The sequence below is a fragment of the Meleagris gallopavo genome, chromosome 1, assembly GCF_905368555.1.
Source record: "Meleagris gallopavo chromosome 1, MGAL_WU_HG_1.1, whole genome shotgun sequence".
In the NCBI taxonomy this organism is placed as follows: Eukaryota; Metazoa; Chordata; class Aves; order Galliformes; family Phasianidae; genus Meleagris; species Meleagris gallopavo.
This window is the reverse complement of record NC_139404.1, coordinates 78126264-78148825: the sequence shown is the minus strand read 5'-3', so window position 1 is coordinate 78148825 and position 22562 is coordinate 78126264. Positions and strand designations below refer to the sequence as shown.

The 22562-nt window shown below is 38.7% G+C and overlaps 1 protein-coding gene across 1 annotated transcript in view; it reads right to left on the bottom strand.

Annotated features, from left to right (window-relative positions):
• POLQ (DNA polymerase theta) overlaps positions 1-22562 on the bottom strand; it is a 55983-nt gene that overhangs the window by 5564 nt on the left and 27857 nt on the right. Inside the window, 14 exon segments of the mRNA XM_019618497.3 lie at positions 1571-1724; positions 3135-3259; positions 4822-4933; positions 5297-5481; positions 6345-6463; positions 8716-8851; positions 9892-10066; positions 11415-11552; positions 13114-13307; positions 14959-15199; positions 16673-16863; positions 17443-17493; positions 17496-17585; positions 18635-21789. Coding sequence (XP_019474042.3) covers positions 1571-1724; positions 3135-3259; positions 4822-4933; positions 5297-5481; positions 6345-6463; positions 8716-8851; positions 9892-10066; positions 11415-11552; positions 13114-13307; positions 14959-15199; positions 16673-16863; positions 17443-17493; positions 17496-17585; positions 18635-21789 — 5066 coding nt within the window.

Genomic DNA, 22562 nt, shown 5'->3' with positions numbered 1-22562 from the left:
TGATCAGAGAGCTGGAGCACCTCTCCTACAAAGACAGGCTGAGGGAGCTTCTCCAGGCTTAGTCAGCCTGGAGAAGTGTGCAAGGAGACCTCATTGCAGCCTTCCAGTATGTAACAGGGGGTTAAAAGGAGGGGAATAAATTTTTTTACTCAGATAGATAGCGAATGGGGAATAGTTTTAAGATCAAGGTTTAGATTGGATATTGGGGAAATTCTTCACAGAGTGGTGAGGTGCTGGAACGGGCTGCTTGGGGAGGCTATGGATGCTCCATGCCGGGTTGAATGGGGCCCTGGGAAACCTGGTCTAGTACCAGATCTGGAGACTGGTGGCCATGCCTGTGGAGGGGGGGTCAGAATTTGATGATCCCTGGGGTCCCTTCCAATCCAAGTCCTTCTATGTTTCTTACTTGCCAAAAGTAACAGTTCTATGGCAAAAGCTGAATGCATACAAACAAAAATCCTAACACACACACACTCAAAAGTTATTTGTTTTGCAGGTTAGCTAAAGGAGGACTGCAGCTCAGAACCACATTAAGGGTTCCACTGTTTGTTCCTCACATAAACCTCACACTCAACATTGCTGCTTCAAGAAGCCACATGATACAGCGTGCATCTCTGAAGGGAGAAGCACCTTGCTCAAAGGAAATTCTTTCAAGTTCTTGAAGTAGCTTGTGTTATGGAAAAGCAAAAACTATCTCAAAGGAATCTACTCTCCCTCCTAGTTATTTCCCTGGTGACCAAAGACCATCAGCTTCTGCCTCTGGAGAGGTAAGTTGCTGTAGATGTATGCCAACTGTCCATAGCAAACCTCTGAAATTTGCCTCCCTAAAACAAAGCTCCTTGAGATTTTGAGAGATTTGAGAATTAATTATTTAGTTTTCCTTCTCATGTTCAAAAATCATTATTCATATTAATACAGCTTTATGCTTCAGGCTGAAGCACAGAGCTACCAATGAAACACAACATTCTGTCCTTTATTTCTTTCTAAAAATATATGATTGATGAACAAAACGCTGTCTACATTATGCATAAGAAGTCCTCATAGCACTCCTCCTGGAATGGGTACCCCAGCATAGCTTTGCTATCTGCAGCCAGAAGAAATTTATGGTGATAATTGCTTCATTTACATCACCGTCGTGGAGCCTCTGTACATCAGAGGTCAGCGAATTCTGAACTTAATTCTAACTAATGAAGCATATATACATATTTGTGGAACTAGAAGTTGTTTCACTCTATCTTTTCATAGCTTTTAAAGCCTGTGTATCTGCTCAGTTTCTTCTTCCTACTTATCAACAAATCTGTAGCAGCAACAGAATTTGAAACATCTACTTTGAGGCAAAATAGGGTTTCTAATATGATCACAGCATTTTCTTTACTATGTCTGTTGAACAGACATTCTCTCTCATTCCTTACTACTCCTTTGCCTGTTGAGCACATTCTTACTATTGTCAGGAAATAAAATTTGTCCCCTCCCTGAGACAAAGCCACAAAGATTTTACAGGCACTGTTTTTTTTTCTCATTACTATCAGCAAAAGTTTTACTTCAGAGTGCAAAGAAAAGGTGAGTATACCTGTCTTATCTCTTTGGAATGAGTTCTCCCGATGTCCATGGGACTTGCTCACAGAAAAGAGAGCTTCCAAGCATCTCTGAATGTTCACGGTGGCTGTTTTGACAATGTCAGCAGCAGATCCCTGAACGGTTGTGTTCACAGCCTGGCGCTCTGCCTAAACAAAAATACTTTTTCTCAAAACCCACCCAAAAAAATAAATGCCACATGTACTTCATTAAAAAATAATAAATGTATGGCCAAGTCCAGGCACAGTAGAACCTCCAGAGTTCAATAAATCTACTTGAGACATTATAAACTAACTTCTTGCACAGTACTTCTCCAGCTGACTGAGAAGAGCAGTATATGCACACATTTAAAATGTATTGTTGGTACCAGGGCAATAACCTGAAAAGTCACATTCCACAAGAGGGAGAAGGATAGTACATGTGGTTACGAGCTTGCATGAGGGCCGGAAAGTCTCCCAGATAATCAAACTACCATGCCTATCTTCAAAACTGTCAGGAATGGATAATGATCAGTTTTACCACACTAGCCCCTAACTGCCAGATCATCACAGCTGTGCAAAACCACACCAAACTACACTATCATACAATGCCAGGTTTTCCACATAAGGAAACTCCACCAGTCCCCTCCTCCAACAAGAAAAGTGTATTCATAAGTTCTTCTCTGTCTCTCAGCTTGGAACTGAGATGTGTGCAATAGGTAATGAGGAAGCTGAAATAAAAGGGAAGATAATGCATTAATTGATCTTTAATAAGATTTTTAAAGAATAAATCAAAATTGAACAGTTGAACTTTGTACATCCACAAAGCTTCACACTGAAGTACCCTTCAGGTCAAATAGCCAAATAATCTCAAGTAAAAGTTTTAAACATCTCAGGTTTCACTTTCAACTACCTAAAGTACAAACTCCCACACCCTCTCCTTGTTCCACTCAAATCTTTAATTCCACACAACCTGACTCAGCTTCCTCCCCACTGAAATGCCAACACCTCTCCAGGAAGTCAATCACTCTTACTGAAGTACAGAGCCTATGACAGACGTGTCCAAAATGACCTTGAAAAAAATAATGCCTATGTGTAGGCATACACAAAGTAAATATTTCTCTAACAAATCAGGGCAATTTTCCTTTGAGAGTACGTAACAAAAGGAACAAACACCCAAAATGTAGGACTTTAAATCCCCTTTCTTTGATTGATGAAATCATGCAACACACAAAGACTGCTGAGTGGGAACAGCACAGCCTGAAGAGTTAAAATGCATCACAATGTGGAGGCTTTTTAAAATCATGTCCACTTATATCAATAAATTACTCACTCCTTTTCCAACGTGGGAGTTCTGAAGTGAGACACAGTGATGACAGCTGCACACCCAGACACAGAAGACTTACGTCAAACAGATCATGACAAAAGCTTTGTTATTTGCAGAAGAACTGGGGGAACAATGAAGTAAGTGACAAGGGGAAGGTCACAACCGAAATGGCTCATAGACCCTCTAGAACACAGCTATGGATAATCTGGAGAAATTTAACACCAAAAAAGGAGAAAGTACTGCACCCAACTTACATGAGCTTTACTGTAGGGATTTGAATCTCTGATAGCTGGCAGGTATCTCCGTCTTCCCAGTATGGTCTGCACAAACCCATCTCTTCTGCAGTTCCTTACTATCTCCTGCAAGAATTTCTGAATACCTGTAAAAGGAAGAGAAAGTTTTCATTAAGACAAGCTGATTAAGTTGACTAAGACAACTGATGCTTCACACTGATTCCTTACTGGGGTAAATAAAGACTGTCTGGGAAACTCAAGCAGCACATTTTACATTTCCTTTAGACCCTGTTAGTGAAAGAGACAAAGCACACGATCACTTATTCAGCCTATTCTCAAGCTCTGCTGGGAAACTTATAAATGCTTATGAGGTATAAAAGAAGGCATAGTGTCAGGATATCTGGCTGTGCCTAAGGAGGTAGGAAGTAATTTCTGTACAGTGGCCAGGCACAGAGGATCATATACACACTATTGGTAATGGAGAGGTCAGGACCTGGAGCAACATTGGAAAGATAAGCAGCAGAAAGAGGGTAAGTTGAAAGTAGAAGTCAAAGCCCTTGATGACTCAGGTTGGCTTACTTCAGACTGTCACTTCAGATTCTAGGATGAAAAGCTCACCCACCTGTGCTCTGCAAAGGAAGGAGTCAATCCATCAAAGGTGTTAAAAAGAAATTTAGGTCAAAGAAAGATGAGAAACAGAACTTGCCCCTTTCATTGCAAGTTCAAGTAACAACTGCACTGAACTGGAAAAAGTTAACTTCAATTACTTTTCAAGGTTTTCAAAATACAAAACATAAAAGGAGCTATTCAAGATCAAAACTGGCAGCATTAGTCAATCAATTAGGTATGTAATTTAACAACAGCAATATACAGAAGTGAAAATTCATAGGAATATATGGCCTTTGTATGTTGCAAAGTTTGTGCAACTGCACTTATATTGGGAAGGGAAGGACACAGGAAGTCATTTCTAACAATCTTTGAAGGACAGACTACCCAGAAATTACTGAAGACTAAATAGTCTCAGCATTTGTCTCCTAAAGAAACAAACCCCAAACTTGAAAACATACCTTACTTGTTCATTTCTAAGTTTTATGATTAGAGATAGATCTGCCTCCTCCCATTTGCCCTCCATTCATTTTCTGACTGTAGCCCTACTCTTTCTATAGCTTTCCTAAAAATTTATGTGCTGCTTTGTAAAAAGACATTGCTGCATTTCTAAGTATGGAAGAATTACTCTGAATTAAGAATGTAATATTTACAAGCACAACAGTTAAAAATTCAAAGAAATCAGAAGACAAAAATAGAAGTCACTACTATTTATATTTAAAAATTATGAAAGTGATCTGAAATCCATTACACATCCCTTAAAACTGTATGTTTTGATAAAGAAAAGAGTATTTCTCATTCATAAAGTTGAGACCTTTAAAATTAATCCCCAGGGCTGATAAATGTAGTAACCAGACAATGGTGTTCTCAGGACAGATAAAACACAAATACAGAGTAAAACGTTACTGAGTACCAAACTGTTCATACTGGACTTCTGCAAAATGAAAAGCTTTTTAAAAAAAAAATTGGAGTAGTGGGAGAGCAAAGACGAATTTAGGATTTGAAGAGATATGGAGTGAAGGGATTTAGAAACAGAAAAACAAAACAAAACAAAAAAAAAGAAAGAAAGAAAAAAAAATCTCCCAAATAGTCTTATCCTAACCTGTGTATCTTGATTTGAAGGATTCGATGTAATTGGCAGCTTCATTGTCATCAATGCCCATCTGCTCGCCTAAAGATTTTGCTCCTATTCCATAGATGATTCCATAGCAAATCTGCCAGACGACAGGGCAAAGAACCATAACAATGTGGTGAGCCACGCAGAGAAGAACAAGCCAAAACAAAATGTGATTCACTGGAAGACAAGTGTATCGTGACAAGGGCAAGGATTCAGGAACAGAGATGACCTCTAAGTGCCATTTATTCTCCATTTATTCTCCATTTCTTCACTCTTATCCCCTAAAACTTGGAAGCTCCAGCTGAAACTTACTGAAAAGCAGGAGGACTTACAAAGCAATAATTGAACAGTCACAGCCAAACTCAAACTGCAAATCACATTACTGTGACTCCCAATGTTTTGAACACCAAACCTTTCAGCCCAGAAAGCTGATTTTTTTTTTTTTTTTCCTGAAATATACCTGCTTAGCTTGTTGCCTGGTGCTGTCTCCAACAGCTTCAGAATCGATCATCTTCCATTCTGCTGCGATGCTCTTAAAGACGTCGGTACCCTTGTTCAAGGCTTCAGTAAGTCGACAGTCACGAGACAAATGTGCAAGGATCCTCAATTCAAGCTGACAATAATCAGCAGCCAAGATAAAACCACCTGAAGTCAACAGATTAGGACAAGTCATTATTGTATATATTACTCCAACAACATTCCAACCACACAACTCTCCATCTCCTGAGAAACAGAAGGTTTGAATTGCATCTTCTTGACTGTTGACATCGTTTATGCCCATGTGGGCACGTGCTACTAAGCCACAGAACTTTCCTTCATTTGAATTAATCCCACAGAGGCTAACCACAGTGAAAAGGACCGATGCTTCTTAGGTAGTTGCACCTTCTGCAGTGAAAGTTATATGCACCTATTTCTATGCAACTTCAGACTTTTTTTGTGAATACTTTCAGGAATCACTTTTGCACCTGGTAAAAGTTCTACCTGTCAGCAGTAGAAATAAAATCAAACCTAATAAAATCTAAAATCCATCAAATGTACCGAGACAGTTATCTGTCTACGTGCTTGTGTACAAATCTAGCACCTGATGGGAATGCCCAACACAGAGACCAGACCAGCAGGCTTGTACTGAGCCAGGGCAGGCAATATGAAAACAGGCATTAGAATACAGAATGCTAGATACAGTGTGTATTAAGAGCTCTATAGACATAGTGCAATTTGTGTATTAAAAGCTCTGTAAGTGTAACGCCTTACAAAATATGTATTCTTAAAAAGAGAATGAAGGTGTGAACATTTGAATTATAACATTAGAATATTTAGTTGAAATATTCTCCTTTACACACAGCCTTCCTGTGAGTAATTTTGAGACCATGCTGACAACTGCATTTGTTTCCCAAGGAGGCTACTCAGATATGTACTGTCACCATTTCTTAACTATTCATCAGATCTAGGATTTTTTGTTAATTACATTCTTAACAAATAGCTTGCACAGAGAGAGATCTGACTGTTACCTGGGAAGGGAACAAAGGCATGCCGCATGCTAACAGAAAATGGGATTCCTCTTCCTTCAGCTCTGTCTTCAGCCCAAGTATTTACACTGTTAGGCAAAACACTGGAATGCTTTCTACCTCTGTGGAGACAAAGAATCACTTTTCTTCACCAATTTCAGAAACACTAAAAGATGCATAATCATTTTTGCCACAAAGAAGCCGTGAATGTAAACAAGACAGTAGCTTCTATTCCCCAATCCATTAAAAAAATTGACTATGGGAAAATTAGACAGAGGCCATATGCACAACTGAATGGATTTACTTAGCAGATTTAGAGGTAATTATTCCTATTATATTCAGAGTTCAGTTCAGAAATTGGGTGATTCCACTCCAAAACAGGGAAGATTAAAAGCTCCAGATCTGTGATAAATGTATTCCAGAAACAAAGCAAAGAAGTCCTACAGGAATCTTGGAAATTCAGTACTCCAGCCTGAGTGCCAGGTCTCTTAAGCAGAACATCTACGCTACCCAATTGCTGATAAAGAAAGAACTCCCCCACCCTAGCACGATGAGTGTACGCACACAGAGGTATGCCTTTAAAAATAGAGCAGAAGTTGCAGGTGACATGCTTATGACATACAGCACATTTCATCACTGAGGACAGAGCAATAAATGGACCCCAAGGCAACCTTATTTTCTTTCTCTCAAGGTTTGCTTCAGTCTCCTTATCCCAAAGTCCTGCCTATCTGCAGCTGCAGATACAATTGTAACCATCAGTGGACTAACTAAACAGTGCACAACTGTGACATTTCTTCCATCAGTCACCAGCCTGCCAGCCAGTCGATTGTGTTCTTCATTGGAAGTCCAGTCAAAGCCCTTAATAAACCCTTGAAACTTGGGCTAGGGACTGTGAGATCCTAGCTAATTCCAGGAGAGCATAGTGGGGAAGACATCATCTGCTCTTCCTTTGGGCACTCCCTTTTCTTCTTATTCCTTATCTTTTCAGAGATGGTAGGGATCAAGATGAAGGACTGCATAAAAATCATGGAAAACAGGTTGTGTGGTGATGTTGAATAGAAGTTTCTGACTTCTTTAAATGAGTAACGGTTTTTATCACTATCTAATTTAGTTATATTCCTTTGGTCAGAAGATTCTTAGAGCAAGATGAAAGAGAGAATCAAGCATGGTAATTACTAAGAAAAACAGACAGTTTGGACTCAAGTTCAGGAGGCCTATCATATTTGGACTACAAGACAATCTCTTTTGTGCCACCAGTCTGATTGTGCACTTTCCCAACACAATGACTTAACTAAGGAATGTAGAAACTTGCCTAAAAAGGAGGCCTCTCTCAAAGTTTAGCAAGGACTCTATTCCTTCAATGAGCTGCATCTCTACAGAACCCAGCCCCTTCTACAACTGTCCGGCTAAGCTGCTGCAAGCCCAAGCACTGCCAGTACTGTTTGTCAAGATAATGCTTTTGCCTCCATGTCTAGGTCTGGTTCCTTTTCTAGAGAAGAGGCATTGACAAGATCTTGTTACTTCTGGGCTTTCTTCCTATGACCTACTCAAGGCACAAGGATATAATACACATGGTAGGAAAAGAAAGAGAGAAGAGCCAGAAAATTTCTGAAAGTTCTCGCATCTTTCAAAGATGATAAAAGTCACTCAGGTGACGTATGTATGATAAGAATCTGAGTGGAAGAAGAAAAGAAACTGAAAGGACAGAATCCCACCACCAAGTATGAAGTCCTTGGGCTCACTAGCTGGCTGCCAAAAGTCAACTTTGCTAGCTCATTAGACTTCCACACACTTCTAATTTTGACATCATTACATGCCAGTGAATAGGGTTCTTAGATTAAAAAGTAGATTCAGAAATCTTGCTTTGCAGCCTAGGTGCTTTTGAAGGAGATACTTTATCACATACGAAATTACTAACAAAGAACAAAAATACGTATATCCGTGTTCCCTGACACAGGGAGATGCACTGCATAAAATGGCTCACCTCTCTTCTACTTCTTCCACAATATCCCACCCCTCTTCAGCACAGCTTTTAGAAAGTTAAAACAGATCCTGACCAGTTAGTTACTTTTCAGACTCATGCTTTCTATCCAACAGTAGCGTGTATAACATTAGTCTGATCGATGTTGATAAATGCTATAAAAAGTAACTACATGAGGCCACGTGCTATCTGTATTATTATATCTTTCACATGTCACTGATTTTTTTCTTATTTATACTTCTGAATCAAGCATTTTTGGTATTTATTCCCCTGAAAGTGTAAGGGAAACACTGAGAAATGAGTCACACTGACATGACAGCAGCCACAGGTTTCACAACTCAACCACATTAGGATCAGGGGAGTAAACACAAACTTAGCCAAGATCCTCCCTACCTGACCCTGGAAACAGCACGAGAATAAACACCTCCATGGGTCCTGAAGGGTGGGCTTTCTTCAACTACAATTGGCATTTCAATCTCAAAATCTCTTGGCACATTCTGGATATTTGGCTCTGCAAAACTTACTCGACCTGAGAAGGAAGATGAGGTATAATTAAATAAGAGTCCAAAAGGAATCTCTCCAGCTGGGGAACACACATATGCATTATAGTGCAAAACACAATTGCCAAGTATTTTGGGGAAAAGGAAAAAAAAAAAAAAAAAAAGAAAACTGAAGAAAAAGAAAAATAATTTATGATTAATGAGCTCATGCTAATTAAGGTAGTTCCTGTGCAACATTTTCCTATAGCTAACAGGAAATTCCAAGATCCAGAATCTGTTCTGGGGTCAGAGATTTGCAAGACAATATGCAAGAAATAAATTATACTTCTCACAGAACAAATACATCTATGTAGGTCTCTCCAAAAGTAATGCCTCCTATTTATTTTCATGGAAACTACAACAGATACAAAGAGTGCAGTAACACTATTTGGTAGAGAAAATTCTCAGCTACAAAACACCATTTTCAACATAGTAACCATAATTAGCTATGCATTTTTATCATCGATGAACACGAGTCTGCATACCATGCTTGTAAAAATCTGCACCAACAGAGATGACTTACTGTCACTATTGCCACTGTTGAATTGCACCACCCACTTCCTCACTGTGCTCACATCCACCCTTTGGTCTCCATAAACATTCAGCAAGCATCAATGAATTAACATTCATTGCCATTTTTTTCCACATGGAGGAATCAAGTTGCATACCCTTGCTTCATACATGCTTCCATGTCGGTAGCCATTTCATCAGACTGCCCCTCTGCTGCCATCTGTCATGCAGCAACAACATGTAATGGAATATTGGTGGGAAGGTTCAGCCTCTACTGCCATACCACCAACATCCAACTCTGACATTGTGAGCCAACATAATAAAACAGGAGGTGTTACTTTTGGAGTAAACCTCATATTTTAACACATTTAGACTTACAGGACAGATTAACATGAGACAGATATTTAAGTATTTTCATTTGATTTGAAAGAAAGCACAGGTTTTATTTCTTTACTCTTTTCCCCACAGAAAAGTTGTCAAAATTCAATAACAAGGAAGGATTTTGCAGACATTTCTTTACCTGTAGCTGTGTGAGTCTGTGACACTGGATATATCCTTTCCATTCCTAGAGCAGAACTGAATCGTTTTTCCTTCTGTAGTGGAAACACCACTTTAGAAATGGCATTGTTGATTCTTCTCCATTCCAGTATGAGCCCTGGCAATGGGTGAAGTGTCTTTAATTTCTCCAAAACATCCTTGGTGGAGAGAAACACAGTTGTAATTAATTGCCTTAAAAGCTTTATTTATAAAGCTTTGTCTTGCAGCTTCATGGGAAGAAGTATCACTGACTGTAAATCAAATGGATATCTCTTCTACTTATATCATCTACACCTGAACAATGAAAACACCGTAAGACACAAGCAAGTCAATGACCTCTCTTTGGACTCTTGCATCCACCATTATTGGTCTGCACCAAGTCACCTGAAATAAGCAAAAAAACATCGCTTGCCATGAGTCCTCTATCTTGCCTCCTCTTGCATAGTGTTAATGTTTCTCTTCAATTTACCTGTATATTTGCCTCCCTGTTGGAGGTGGGCAAGATTGCCCATGGTAGGTGTTGGAACTGGATGACTTTAAAAGTCCCTTCCAACTCAATGCATTCTGTGATTGCTTCCTACTTTCATGTTAGGAACACATAAAATGAAGCCCTTGACCATGCTCCTTGAAAGGCAAAGTTCATCACTAGCAATGAAGGGACTAAAATCAAAAGATAATGTCATGCAAATATTTCTTCAGTATAACATTTTTTGTATGCAGCAGGCTGTTATTGCCTCTGCCTTTTACATCACAGAAGGAGGGAATCCTCACTGTGCTTTTGCTTTTTGGCTCTTCCACCATGAGAATACTTAATTCTTCACTGCCACTTAAGTTTCAAAGATCAATATTTGCTTTCCAGTCACTGACTACACTGAACAAGGGGAAACAACAACACGTTAATGAGTACTGAAAATAGGAAACATAGGTGTTAGCCTGTATCACTTGTCTGACAAGAGCACCTATTAGCCTGCAGAAGTTAATATTATTACAGCTGCACAGTATCTAGCAGCTAGACAGCATGTTGATCACCTTCACATTTATACAAGCTTTTGAAATACTAAATTCAACATGCCATAACATCAACCATTCTGAAGACAAATTCTGTGAAGCACCAAATATAGATTGGGCATTAACTGGCAGGGAAAACACTGTATTTAATCACCATGATATTTAAGTGCCTTTCAAGCTTATGTTGAAAAACACTTTTACTATTGGCTTTACAAAATTATTAACTATTTTGGTCTTGATTGAAATTCTCCCTGACTGTTCTCATTGAAACCTGCTATTGAGAGTTAGGTCCTCGCTAAAATTGGGCTTTAGAAGATTAGGAGGAGTTAACAGCTCTGCTAAATTAGAAGCCAGATTTGAATTTCCAGTGGTAACTGGAGAAGTAAAAGGCAAGAAAAAGTTTACTTTTGTCTAAATCAGCATATCTAACTTCAATAGTACATGTGTGAAGCAAGAATTTTTCAGACAATTTCAGCTTAGAACCAGACTTTACTGTACCTTGGTCGTACTGAACTGCTTGCTCAACCTAACCCGGTTTCCTTTAATAGTTGTTCTTCTGGTATAACCCAGAGTTTTCTTGTTCCCTTGAACTTTCACATCTCCATTTTGTGGCAACTTCAACTCTAGGAACAAAACCTGAAAAAGGCCAGCATCTCAGATCAGTTTCTGCACGCTACTCCCAGGAGAATGCAGCAGTTGAACAGCTTATTTCAGCCAGAATGAATGCAGGAATGTTCCAAGTAATTAAAAAGCTGATTAAAGATCTATGCTATCAAAGTCATCTCTCCTTATTTTAATTAAGTACAAAATGCAATCTATAATCTCATTTTCTAAATACTGTAAGTTTGAGTTCAGATGTATGTTTTTAGGAAAGGTAATTAACTCCATCCATTAAGTGAGTTTACTGTTATAAAACGGAATTAAGAAGACTAAAAGTGTGAAGAACATCAGTGAAGAAAAGCAGTGTTAGTGGAAAACAGGCTTTAGCATAACAACATCGGCACTGGAGGAGGTGGCCACAGAATATTAGTTTTTCTAACAAATTGCCAAAATCTGGAAAATGAAGTACATGCTCACTACTTGACAGATACAACATAGTTCTTCACTTTCCATTCTGTGTAGCATTATACAGTGTTTCACAGCTATTGCATTTAATTTCACAGCTGGGAGAAGGGAATAGAAGTTTCTCTCTCACAAGTTTGTTTATTTAGCACAAAAATTTTGCTGCCACAAAATAAGATGAGTAAAGCTCCACTAAACTATAAAAAAAAAAAACTTCATGTGATTTCAAACAAGATTTCTGTATGGAAAACAAGCAGAAAAGAGATAAATATTTTTTCCCCTTTTCTATGAAGCAGAATTAAGATCAGATTTGAGCATTATTTGAGGAGTTGTAACTCACACAAATACTGCAAAACAAAACATCTGCATTTGCAACATAGGTGGAATGTTTCTGGAACTTCCTTTAGTGATCACTGTTTGCAAATTCCATAACAAGCCCCTCAACAAGAAATTAGTGTATCAAACAGCACTAATCTGAAAAAAATGTATGCATAGCATTTCTAATATACTCCTGGGATGACATGAAACAAACATAAAAAACAGAAAGTAATGTTCTTCAGAAATAAAAGTATCAGTAATTTAAATCCAAATCTGTTTCTTAGGCTTTTTAAAAAGGAATCTGTTCTACAAACAAATGTTCCGATTCTTAAAAACAGATTGCAATTCTTTCAAAACTTGTAAAACAATCTTCTCCTTCATGCCTATGTTAAGGACAAAAGCAACATCCCAGCTTGTTCAGATCATGTCATACCACATCTAATGTATGTAAAATACTGCTGTTGCATCAAAACTATTCTAGTCCTGCACCATTAATCCAAAATAATCCAAAAGCTGTTTGACTGGCAGATGATCTCATGCTTCATGAGGAGCCAGGTCCTATAAAGACAACAAGTTCATTTCCACTTCATTTCTACCTTCTTTATTTCTGCAGAACTTAGCAGAAATCATAATGATCACTATCAAGCAGAAGATGCACAGCACCTTGCAGGCAGCAAGCTCATAATGAGCACAGACAAAAAAATCTGACCAGAGTTCTTTCTTCATACAGTGTCTTCCTTTTCACTCAGTGTAAGCTGAAACACTTTGAGGATATCTTCTGAAAAGTACTCCACCTCCCATCCGAGTTCTCACATACCTCTGCAATGTCATCAGGGCTGGTCAAGGAGAAACTGTGGCCTGCCAGTTGATAAGCCTTGGTCTCAATCTCAGTTAGTTTAGCTTGCATGACCTGTTTCTGGGTTTCATATGCTGCTGTGCTAAACCCAATGCCATTCAGCTCCAGCAGAGCCAAGCAATAATGGTTAGGCATCTCCACTTTAGAAAACACATCTAGAGTAAGAACAAATGTCAAGAAAAACTTCTATAACATCAAAAACATATCAACTGTAACAGATTTGTTTAAAAAAAAAAAGAAAGAAAGAAAGAAAGAAAAAAAAAAGAAAAGCAACAGGGAAACCCTTGTTTTTAAAAAACCCAAGTGCCCTGACACACTGAGATCTTTTAATAGACCTAGTTTAAATATTTCTGTTTCTGGAATATTTCATAGTAAAACAGTTATAACAAAAGGGTAAGTTAACTTCTGTCAAAAAAGTGCTTTTTCTCCTAATACACATCTCCTTGGATATCAACATTTTATAAACTGTGGATATGATTAATGTAAAGCTTTTTAACTGGATACACTTTCATTCCACCACCTACATCTTTTAAAAATGTTCTAAGGTTTAGCTGTCACAATCATAGGTGATGTGGTAAACTTGCAATACAATGTTTCAGTGAGACTGGAGGGACCTTTATCCTAGGCTCTGGGTGCAATTTAGGGGAAACAAATTGACAAAGCCCATCAATAAGTATATGCTCTTGTTTTTTGTTTGTTTTTGGATAAGGACAAACACTCAGCAACTATTAGTGTAAGAGCAATAGACTGTTCACTATGGGATTACAAAAGTTTAATGAGGTGCATAGAAGAGAAAGGAAGCTACAAGAGGCAGCCAGAGGGCAAGAACTCTTCACCAGTGAATCTCTTATAAATCTTCAGAGATTTATAAGTTGTTTGTGATAAGGAAAAACAAGGGTTCACAAGAATCGTAGAATCATTATGGTTGGAAAAGACATCTAAGATCTAAGTGCAACCATCAACCCATCACCACCATGCCCACTAAACTATGCCATTTAGAGCCACATCTACACAGTTTTTAAAAACTTTCAGTGACAATAACTTCAAGACCTCCCCGGGCAGCCTGTTCCAATGCCTCACCACTCTTTTGGAGAAGACATTTTTCCTAATATCCAAACTGAACGTCCCCTAGAGCAACTTAAGGCCACTACCTCTCATCACTAGTTTCCTGGGAAAAGAGTCTGGGCCCCACGTCCCCACAACCTCCTTTCAGGTAATTATAGGGAGCAATTAGGTCTCCTCTGAGCCTCCTCTTCTCCAGACTGAACAATCCCATTTCCCTCAGCTGCTCTCCATAAGACTTGTTCTTCAGACCCCTCACAGCTTTGTTGCCCATCTCTGGACACACTCCAGCACCTCAGTGTCTTTTCTGTAGTGAGGGACCCAAAACTGAACACAGTACTTAAGACGCAACCTCACCAGAGCTGTGTACAAGGGAATAAACACAGAAAGATCCCTCAGAGTAGCCAAGGTACTCACCTGGGAGGCAAGGATCCTTTTGATTCAGAGATTTTAGACTATTATCCAGATGGGTTCCCCAGCCAATGAAACCAATGGATATTTGGGATACAAAAAAACATCTTAAATCCTATAATGAATTCCCAAACTCTCCTCTGGTTAATTTGTTTTTGCAAAACAGATGTATTCCCAAAGAAAGTTCCCTCTTTTCTTCTAAAAGATTAGATTTTTTACCACAGAATACACTTGAATAAGAACTCCCAAACCTCTTCTGTTCTCCACTGATCACTCACTTTGTGGTAGTATAGCTACCCTATCCCTGTCCTCGAGTGGAGGAGGTCTATTTACCTGTCAGATTTTCCTTCCGTAGTTCACTATGGAGTTGGTTCATGACATTGAAGATGAGCACAGACTCTATTGCTGCTCTGTACCGCCCAGAATGATCTTCACTGGAGCTAAGCCCCAGGCTCTGCACCCCCTGGCCAGTGCTTATCCCTTCCAGCAGAGGTAGCTCACTGGGTAGAAAGTTAGTTACCATGTTGTGAAGGGTACGTTCCCTGGAGCCAGAATCAAGCAGCCAACAAGCAACCTTAAAAAGACAGACTTCCATGAGACTTTTTTTTTTACATTTTAATCATAATACAACCTTAATACTCAATTGGAGGTTAAGGCAAGTTTGTAGTCCACATCATTCTTCATTTGTCAGGCAGACAGGAATAATTTGTGAAAAAGTTACATGATTTCAGATAAAACTTTTAAGAGGTCATGACATTTACATGCTTTATTCTCACTGAAAATTAATTCTACACATTTGAAAGTCTTGCCCATTGTCAACTTAAAACTTCTAAGGGAACTATTCTCCATTGTTTTACTTATATCATCTTAAAACAAAGGGGATTCAATATGACAACCGGAATCAAAATGCATTTACTCTGAAAACTGAGTTTGTAAAAAATCAGCACTTGCTGTTGATCTAGAACATACGAGCCAAGCTGAGCTCTCCTATTCTCTGCATATCAGCACCACAGCAAGAATATTGTGAGGCAAATTTTATTCTCAGTAAGCCTCATACCTCCCACTGTTTTCAAAGCAATTCTGCTCATAGCTGTATTTCAAATTGTTGTGTCAAAACAGGATGAAGCACAGGTTTCTTTTACGTTGTCTCTGACATACAAGCAGAAGATTAAAAATGCATACATATGTAGGGGTCTGTGGGAGGTGTGGGGGTGTGACTGTGTATGTATGTATGTATGTATATATTCATTGCATTGCTACAATGAATAAATATGACTCCTTTTCATATTCAGAACAGTGTGGGGAAAGGTGCTACTTTTATTGCTCTTTAATTTTATCCCAAAGGCACACATCAGTACAAAAAGCTAAGTTTGTCCTTCTGTTGAACAGCTTTGCTACTTACCTGCAGGCTTTAATATTGCCTTGATGCTATTCAGCCCACATGTGATGTAAGATATAAATACCAACCCTAGAAATTTCTGTGCTTCTAAAGCTTTTCCTAATAAGGACAAGAGGGCCATTTTAACTCTTTCAAGAGTTTCACTTGAATTGTAGATGGCATCCATACCTTTTGAAATTACATATAAATTTAGTTTTGTTTTGAGAAAATAGTGGTAGTAGAATAATTCATACACACAGCAGATAAACTCTTTGGTAACAAAATCTTCTAATCTCAGATTCAATAATATGATCAGAAATGCTTCCAACATTTCAGTCTCTAGCTTCTTATAAGCAACAGCACAAGAGTTTAGCCCTGTCCATTAGGACGGGTGAGACTTAAACTTATCCTCTCCACTTAAGTATTCAGGAATGAAATATTAATGTGTTAAATAACACTGAATCTGGCCTGTTTCTCTTGTAGGCAACACAAACACGCACACTGCATGAAAACTTCTCTTAATATTGTTCTACATTTTCCACCAGAAGAAAATTTCCCAAAACCCTGATGTACATTCATATTCAAATCTAAATTATAGAAGCACCAGAAGGTACTCCTGCATTTCCACTTATGTGTTTCACCCAAGTTAAATTTCTTAATCCTTCCAACCTTTGGGTCCTCAAAACTTCCTTCCAAGGAGATGCCACAAGCCAGCAGCAGGGTTTTGTAGTGCTGAATGAAGTTATACATGACAATTGAGCGCTCGTGCTTCTCCTGCAGGTACAGCTGCAGATGATGTAGTCTCTCTGTTACAGATAGGTTTTTGTCCAAAGGTGGTGGTGCCAAACTCGGACTGATTTCTAAAGCAGAAAATGCAAACATAATCAACATTTTACCCAACGTATAAGAAAAGAGAGATAACCTTGAATGCAACTAACTAAGGCAAAAAAAGTACAGTAGGACGGTAAACAAGTAACAATAAAGCTATACTGACTTTATCTATTTTTTCAAAATAGACATGACTCCCAAAAAACGTCCTGTGTTTATATTACTAAATAAGGAGGGTCAGGAATCAAAACTTAGCAATAAGAGCAGATTGGGCCTTATTCTAATGTCAGATTTAGAGTGAAAGCTAAAACAGGTTGAAAGAGAAAAGCAGGTAAGCTAAAGAGAACACAGGAGTAAGTCAAGATGTAAGTGGTCCACAACATGAGCAGCAGTTCTTTGCTTGTGCCAATCACCTGGTAGTACAAATCTATAGATAGTAACTTGTTCAAGCCTGCTGAACACTTAAAATGGTGAAAAATAACATGGCTAAATTACTCCATCACACAACTGAGCTGAGTAAGGAATAACCATAACACTTCCAAAAAACTATCACAGGTACTTTCTTGAAATGCACTGTCACATAAAGCAGCACAGCCTGTCTGCTCACTTACCAGTCTGGTCTTGCATCTGCTGCAAAGATATATAGTAGGCATCTTTTCCACCCAACAGACTGCCAGTCCAACTACCAAGATATCTTCACAGTGTTGGACAGGAAATCCATCATCTTTGACCTGCATCCACTGGGGAGAATTTCCTAAGGGAATATTTTTAAGTTGTAATTACAAAATGACATCTATAAATATAGGAGAGTTTGGTTCTGGAAAATGTAGACACATACAGCTGAGCTTAAATTTGTTAAATATGAATATATACCTTTATTTCTATCTATATGGAGAAAATATCTGTGTTTCTCTTTTTTTTTGGGGGGGGGGGAAGGAAAGAGGGGGGTTGAAGATGTTTAGGACACAGCAGTTTCTCTCCTCTTGTAGTAGAAACAATCACGAATGCAGCATTCCTGCAAAACTCCAATTTCCTAGAAATCTCTTCAAAAGTTCAGGCCGAACAACATCGCTTCCTTTCACTCTGTAAAACGTTACAGATTTGTCCATCAAAACTATATTTTCATAGATAAATATTTTTTGTTGTTGTTATTATGATTATATGATAGCAAAAAATCTAACTCTACTCCATCTTATGTTTTTAAAGAAATAGTTTATATGGCAGCAAACAATCTGCAGTAAATGCATACTTCTGTGCGAATGAAAATTAAACACTATTGCAAGAATCCAGAAGCTGACCCTGAATTTCATACATGGATACAGTTCGCCAAATTAATATTTTGTAAATGTGGAAATATTTGCTTCAGAAGCAACCTCACAAGTACTGCTGCCTGGTGGAGACCCTGAACAACCCGTAGAGGTCACTGTTAAATACATAATTTATTTTAAAATATACTAAAATATATGACACAGAAAGATACGTGTGATAAAGGGACCGCACAACAGAGATTTGTTTAAAATTAGACATGAAATCTTAAGATGATATTTCATGATATTAAAACATCTTTAGATGTTTTCATATACAAACAAGCTGCTAACACCTCATTGCAACCAGCAAAGATCTAAGAGTGCAATGTCTGACATCAGTTCTCCATTCTCTGCTAACATTTATCTCCTTTGCTTTACTGAGATTGACAATACTAAATTAGTGTCAGTAATTTTCCTCCTTTTTCAAATTCTTTCCTTCATCACAGCTGCTTTAAGCTGAAGATGCCATCATGTTGTTCACAAACATGGAACTAACCTTGTTTGAATCTGCCACCAATTGTTGATTTGGTTGACAAGAGACCTTTTCTTCTTTCACATGCCACTGAGATGGAGAATCTGCTTTTCTCCTTCCATTCTGCAAGAAAAGTCTGGAAAAGTGTTTTGTCACCTGCTACATCAACAATAGTGAACCCTTCACTTGAGGGAGTGAGTGGAAAAACATCCTGAGACAGCTGCAGTGAAAAGTCTTTGTCTATAGTGGTGGAATCATCTTTTATCTCATCAGCCTTAGTTGAAGCTACCCTCTCAACTGCCTGCTGCTCTGCGTCACTCTTGCAATTGTGCTGTGGCAGAACCAGTTGCTCTTCATTCATGCTGGAAACCTGTCTCTTCCTTGCAGATTTCACAGAGAAAGATACGGAACTTTTTGGAAAAAGTTCTTTGGGGGGTGTTGGAGGAATAAATCCATTACAGTTATCTGGTGGAGGATAGGATGTCCTGTTGCTTCCCCTGAGGATAAGCGTTACACAGTCTGATTTCTGAATATCCAAGTCTTTTGTTTTGTTTTCTTTAACTTTGCAATAGTCTTTTAAATCCTGACAATTAGGCAAAGGCTCTAGCTGATGACGTTCAAATTCAAAAATTGCATCTGGCTTTTGATTAGCAATTGAAGCAACTAAATTTCCTTTCAGACAGGAGCTTCTTACATTTACTTGAACAAGTTCAGTGCCTGAAGGAGTAGGCCATTTGTCTAATACATCCTGAAGTCCTGGACTCAGTTCAAACGAGTGGTCAGTCCACACTAATGGATGGGTTTTCTTATCTAATATTTGCTGGCCACACTGGAGCTTTTTACCATGATCCACTTCTAAATCCTTTGGATTGGAATCATTTTCACAAATCACCATGTTTCTTAATTTAGACTGACCGTGAGATGTACAAGGAAAATCTTCCAAAAATGTTGGGGAGTTTGCATGATCTAAAACTTCAGCTATGAGATCAGAGAATACTAGAGATGCATCATTATTCTGTGTTGGATCCTCATGCTCCCTCCGATTGTCACTGGCATCAGATTTATTCTGAACAGGCCTTAGGTTCTGCAAAAGACCACCTGCAGGAAGCGAAGCTCCCTGCCTTCCCTCAGGTTCCTTTCTGTCAGCTTCCATGTTGTTCACAGCTGAGAGATCAATGACATTACTGAAGCTATCATCAAACAACAAGCCATCACTCATATTCAGGCTTGTTTCCATGACAGGATGGTATTCTTCTTCTACAAAGTACTTCCTATCAAGAGAGCAGGTTGAATTATTGGGACCTTTAGAAGCACTCTCCCCTTTCATTGAATTTTGGGTCTGATAATACTGTAGAAAACTGTTTAGCTGAGAATCAGTCACTGAGTAGTCACTTCCTTTAAGGATAGGTGCAGATTCTATTTCTTTTGCTACAGGCTGTACATTAAAGTCTTCAGACTCCAAAATTTTGTTACTGCAGTGCTGATCTGTGTTTTTTATAACATTATTTGTTGTGATAATACTTGATAAGCCTAGTGTCCTTACTGTTGCATCTAGCCTTTCCCCAGTAGCATTCCCAGATTGCAAAGTGCTTAGTTTCATGAAGATTTCCTGCTGAGGTACTACTGCCAGTTCTGAATCCTGTATTCCCTGCTGTCGCGTGATTTCAGCTGCTGCCTCCTGTTTTATTATCCTCTCGGTCTGAGTATCCAACTGGAAGCTATCTTCAAAGTCTGTAGAGACACAAATCAAACCAGAGGATGGACAATTCTGAACATCATCTGCATCACAAATAGCTCTGGATTTTACTAGAGAGTCTTTCATAAAATCCTTAGGATGACCGTAGCCTTTTTGTAGTGCTCCAGCTTGTAACAATTTTCCAGTGGGTATTTTGTTCCCATTTATACCACCATTCTGGATCTGAGCATAGTGGAATTTATCACCACCGGGACATAAGTACGCAGACTTCTGTTTCCTATTGTCATCATGGACACACACATTTTCAGAGCTGTTAGTGTTTACATTACAATAACCCGCATCTAAAGCAGTATGCTGCTTATCAACCTTCAACTCAGCAGAGCTCACATCTGTTTGCATTTTATTGATCTTATTGTACTTATTAGCAGTAGTTTTATTTCTCTGTATTCTAGCCCTAGAAGGTATTACTTTACTTTCTACAGTATCATATGTCTCCTTGTTGATGTGTGGAATACTCTGTAATGTAACAGTTGCCTGAAAACCTGCTCTCTCCATAGGCATGCCTTCATTGGAGTTAGAAAGTTCTGAAAATAAACTATCCAATTTATCTTTTCTCCCTACATTATTTTCCCTCATTTGTACAGAATTTGAAACCTTTTGAGTTACAGACACTTTTTCTGGACATTCCTTATTGTTTTGGTCTGAAAATAAGTTATCTTTAGAAATGCTGGAGAGGAAAGCAGAAGATTTTTTAATGTTCATGATAACTGTACTTGAATCTTCAAGCAGTGACTTCTGCAGTTTTGAAGAAGTGTTTTTGTTCCTAGTCCGGTTTAAATGTGTGTCCTCACTTCTTAACAATCTAGAGGCTGAAGACATTTTTGCTAATGCTGGTGTCTTTCTTTGCTCAGTATGGAGTTCTGGACTTACACTTTCGGAATCTGCCTTATTTTTTACCCTAACAATTCCTTCCACGTTTTCATTGTCTCTGCTCATATTGGGCCGTTTTCTAGCACTGTGCGCAGTATCACCATTTCTTTCATCTGCTTGAGCCTGTTTCCTGTATGTGACTTCACTCTCAAATCTAGAGCATGCTGTACTACTGCTTAGCCGCCTTTTATATCCCTTTTTAATATCTGATATGTTTCCAGCCTGAGAGCCAAGGCCTTTGTGATTCTGAACTCCACACTCTTTTTTGTTTAACATCACAGAAGATTCAGAAGATAGCTCTCCAACTGGCTTATGTAGTCTGTCTTCCATCTCTGACTCACTGCTGATCATAGATGATGCCTCAAGAAAAGACTCTGGGTTCCACTGCACTCCCATCGCTGCCAAGTCCTGCTGAAGAAGTTCCCTGGCTTCCTCCACAATGAGGGAAGCTGCTTCACTTTCTGTTAAGCCCTTCATTCCAGCCATCCAGATGCTGCGCACAGTCCGACGCTCCTCTACCGATTCTTCATCTTCATCCACAGCCCTGCGACCACTAAGGGAAAGGCAACAAAGAGATGTGAATATTTATGCAGAAAATAACAAACAACGTGAGGAGCTGACCCTATTCTGCTCTGCTCCTATTCCAGTTAGTGCTTCTGTGAAGCCATAATGCTATGTCCAAAATGTATCTTGCTTAATAGGAAATAACAATTTCGGTTTTCTACTAAATGCCAATGATGTCAATGAAAGATATTATTGACTACATCTACAGTGCATACCCTAGAAGAATTCCAAGCTTCTGCATCCAAATACCTGCCCCAGATAAGTCCCAGCACCCTACCAGGGTAAGATCTAGGTCTGAATCGATCCTCTTCTGTGAACTCATGCAAAGAAAGGTAACCTCAGGAGCACAAACCAGAGAGGTATCATGGCAGAGTCCAACAGGTACCTGATGTAGGAATTTTGTCATTACACTAACATGAAAATCTCAAGAGAATCTGAAATTAAGTACGGTAATAAACCATGCGCTCATTTGATGATATGGTAGAGCACGAAAGCATTAACCTTTTAGAGGCAGCAAAAAGCCTCCAAAAACCATTTTCAATTCAGGAAGAGGAAAATTCAGGTCTCACAATCTCTTGCTGCAAATACAACATGTTATTATTAATTTCAAAGTAATCATGTAATTACTGTGATCAGTCACAGAGACTTACAAGTTATTTTTAAGTAACATTTAGCAACAAGTCCCAAAAGATTGTCGAATTTAATTACAGGTTTCATCCTGAAATCCTTCACCTTATAAATGAACTTCTGACTTGACTTCTG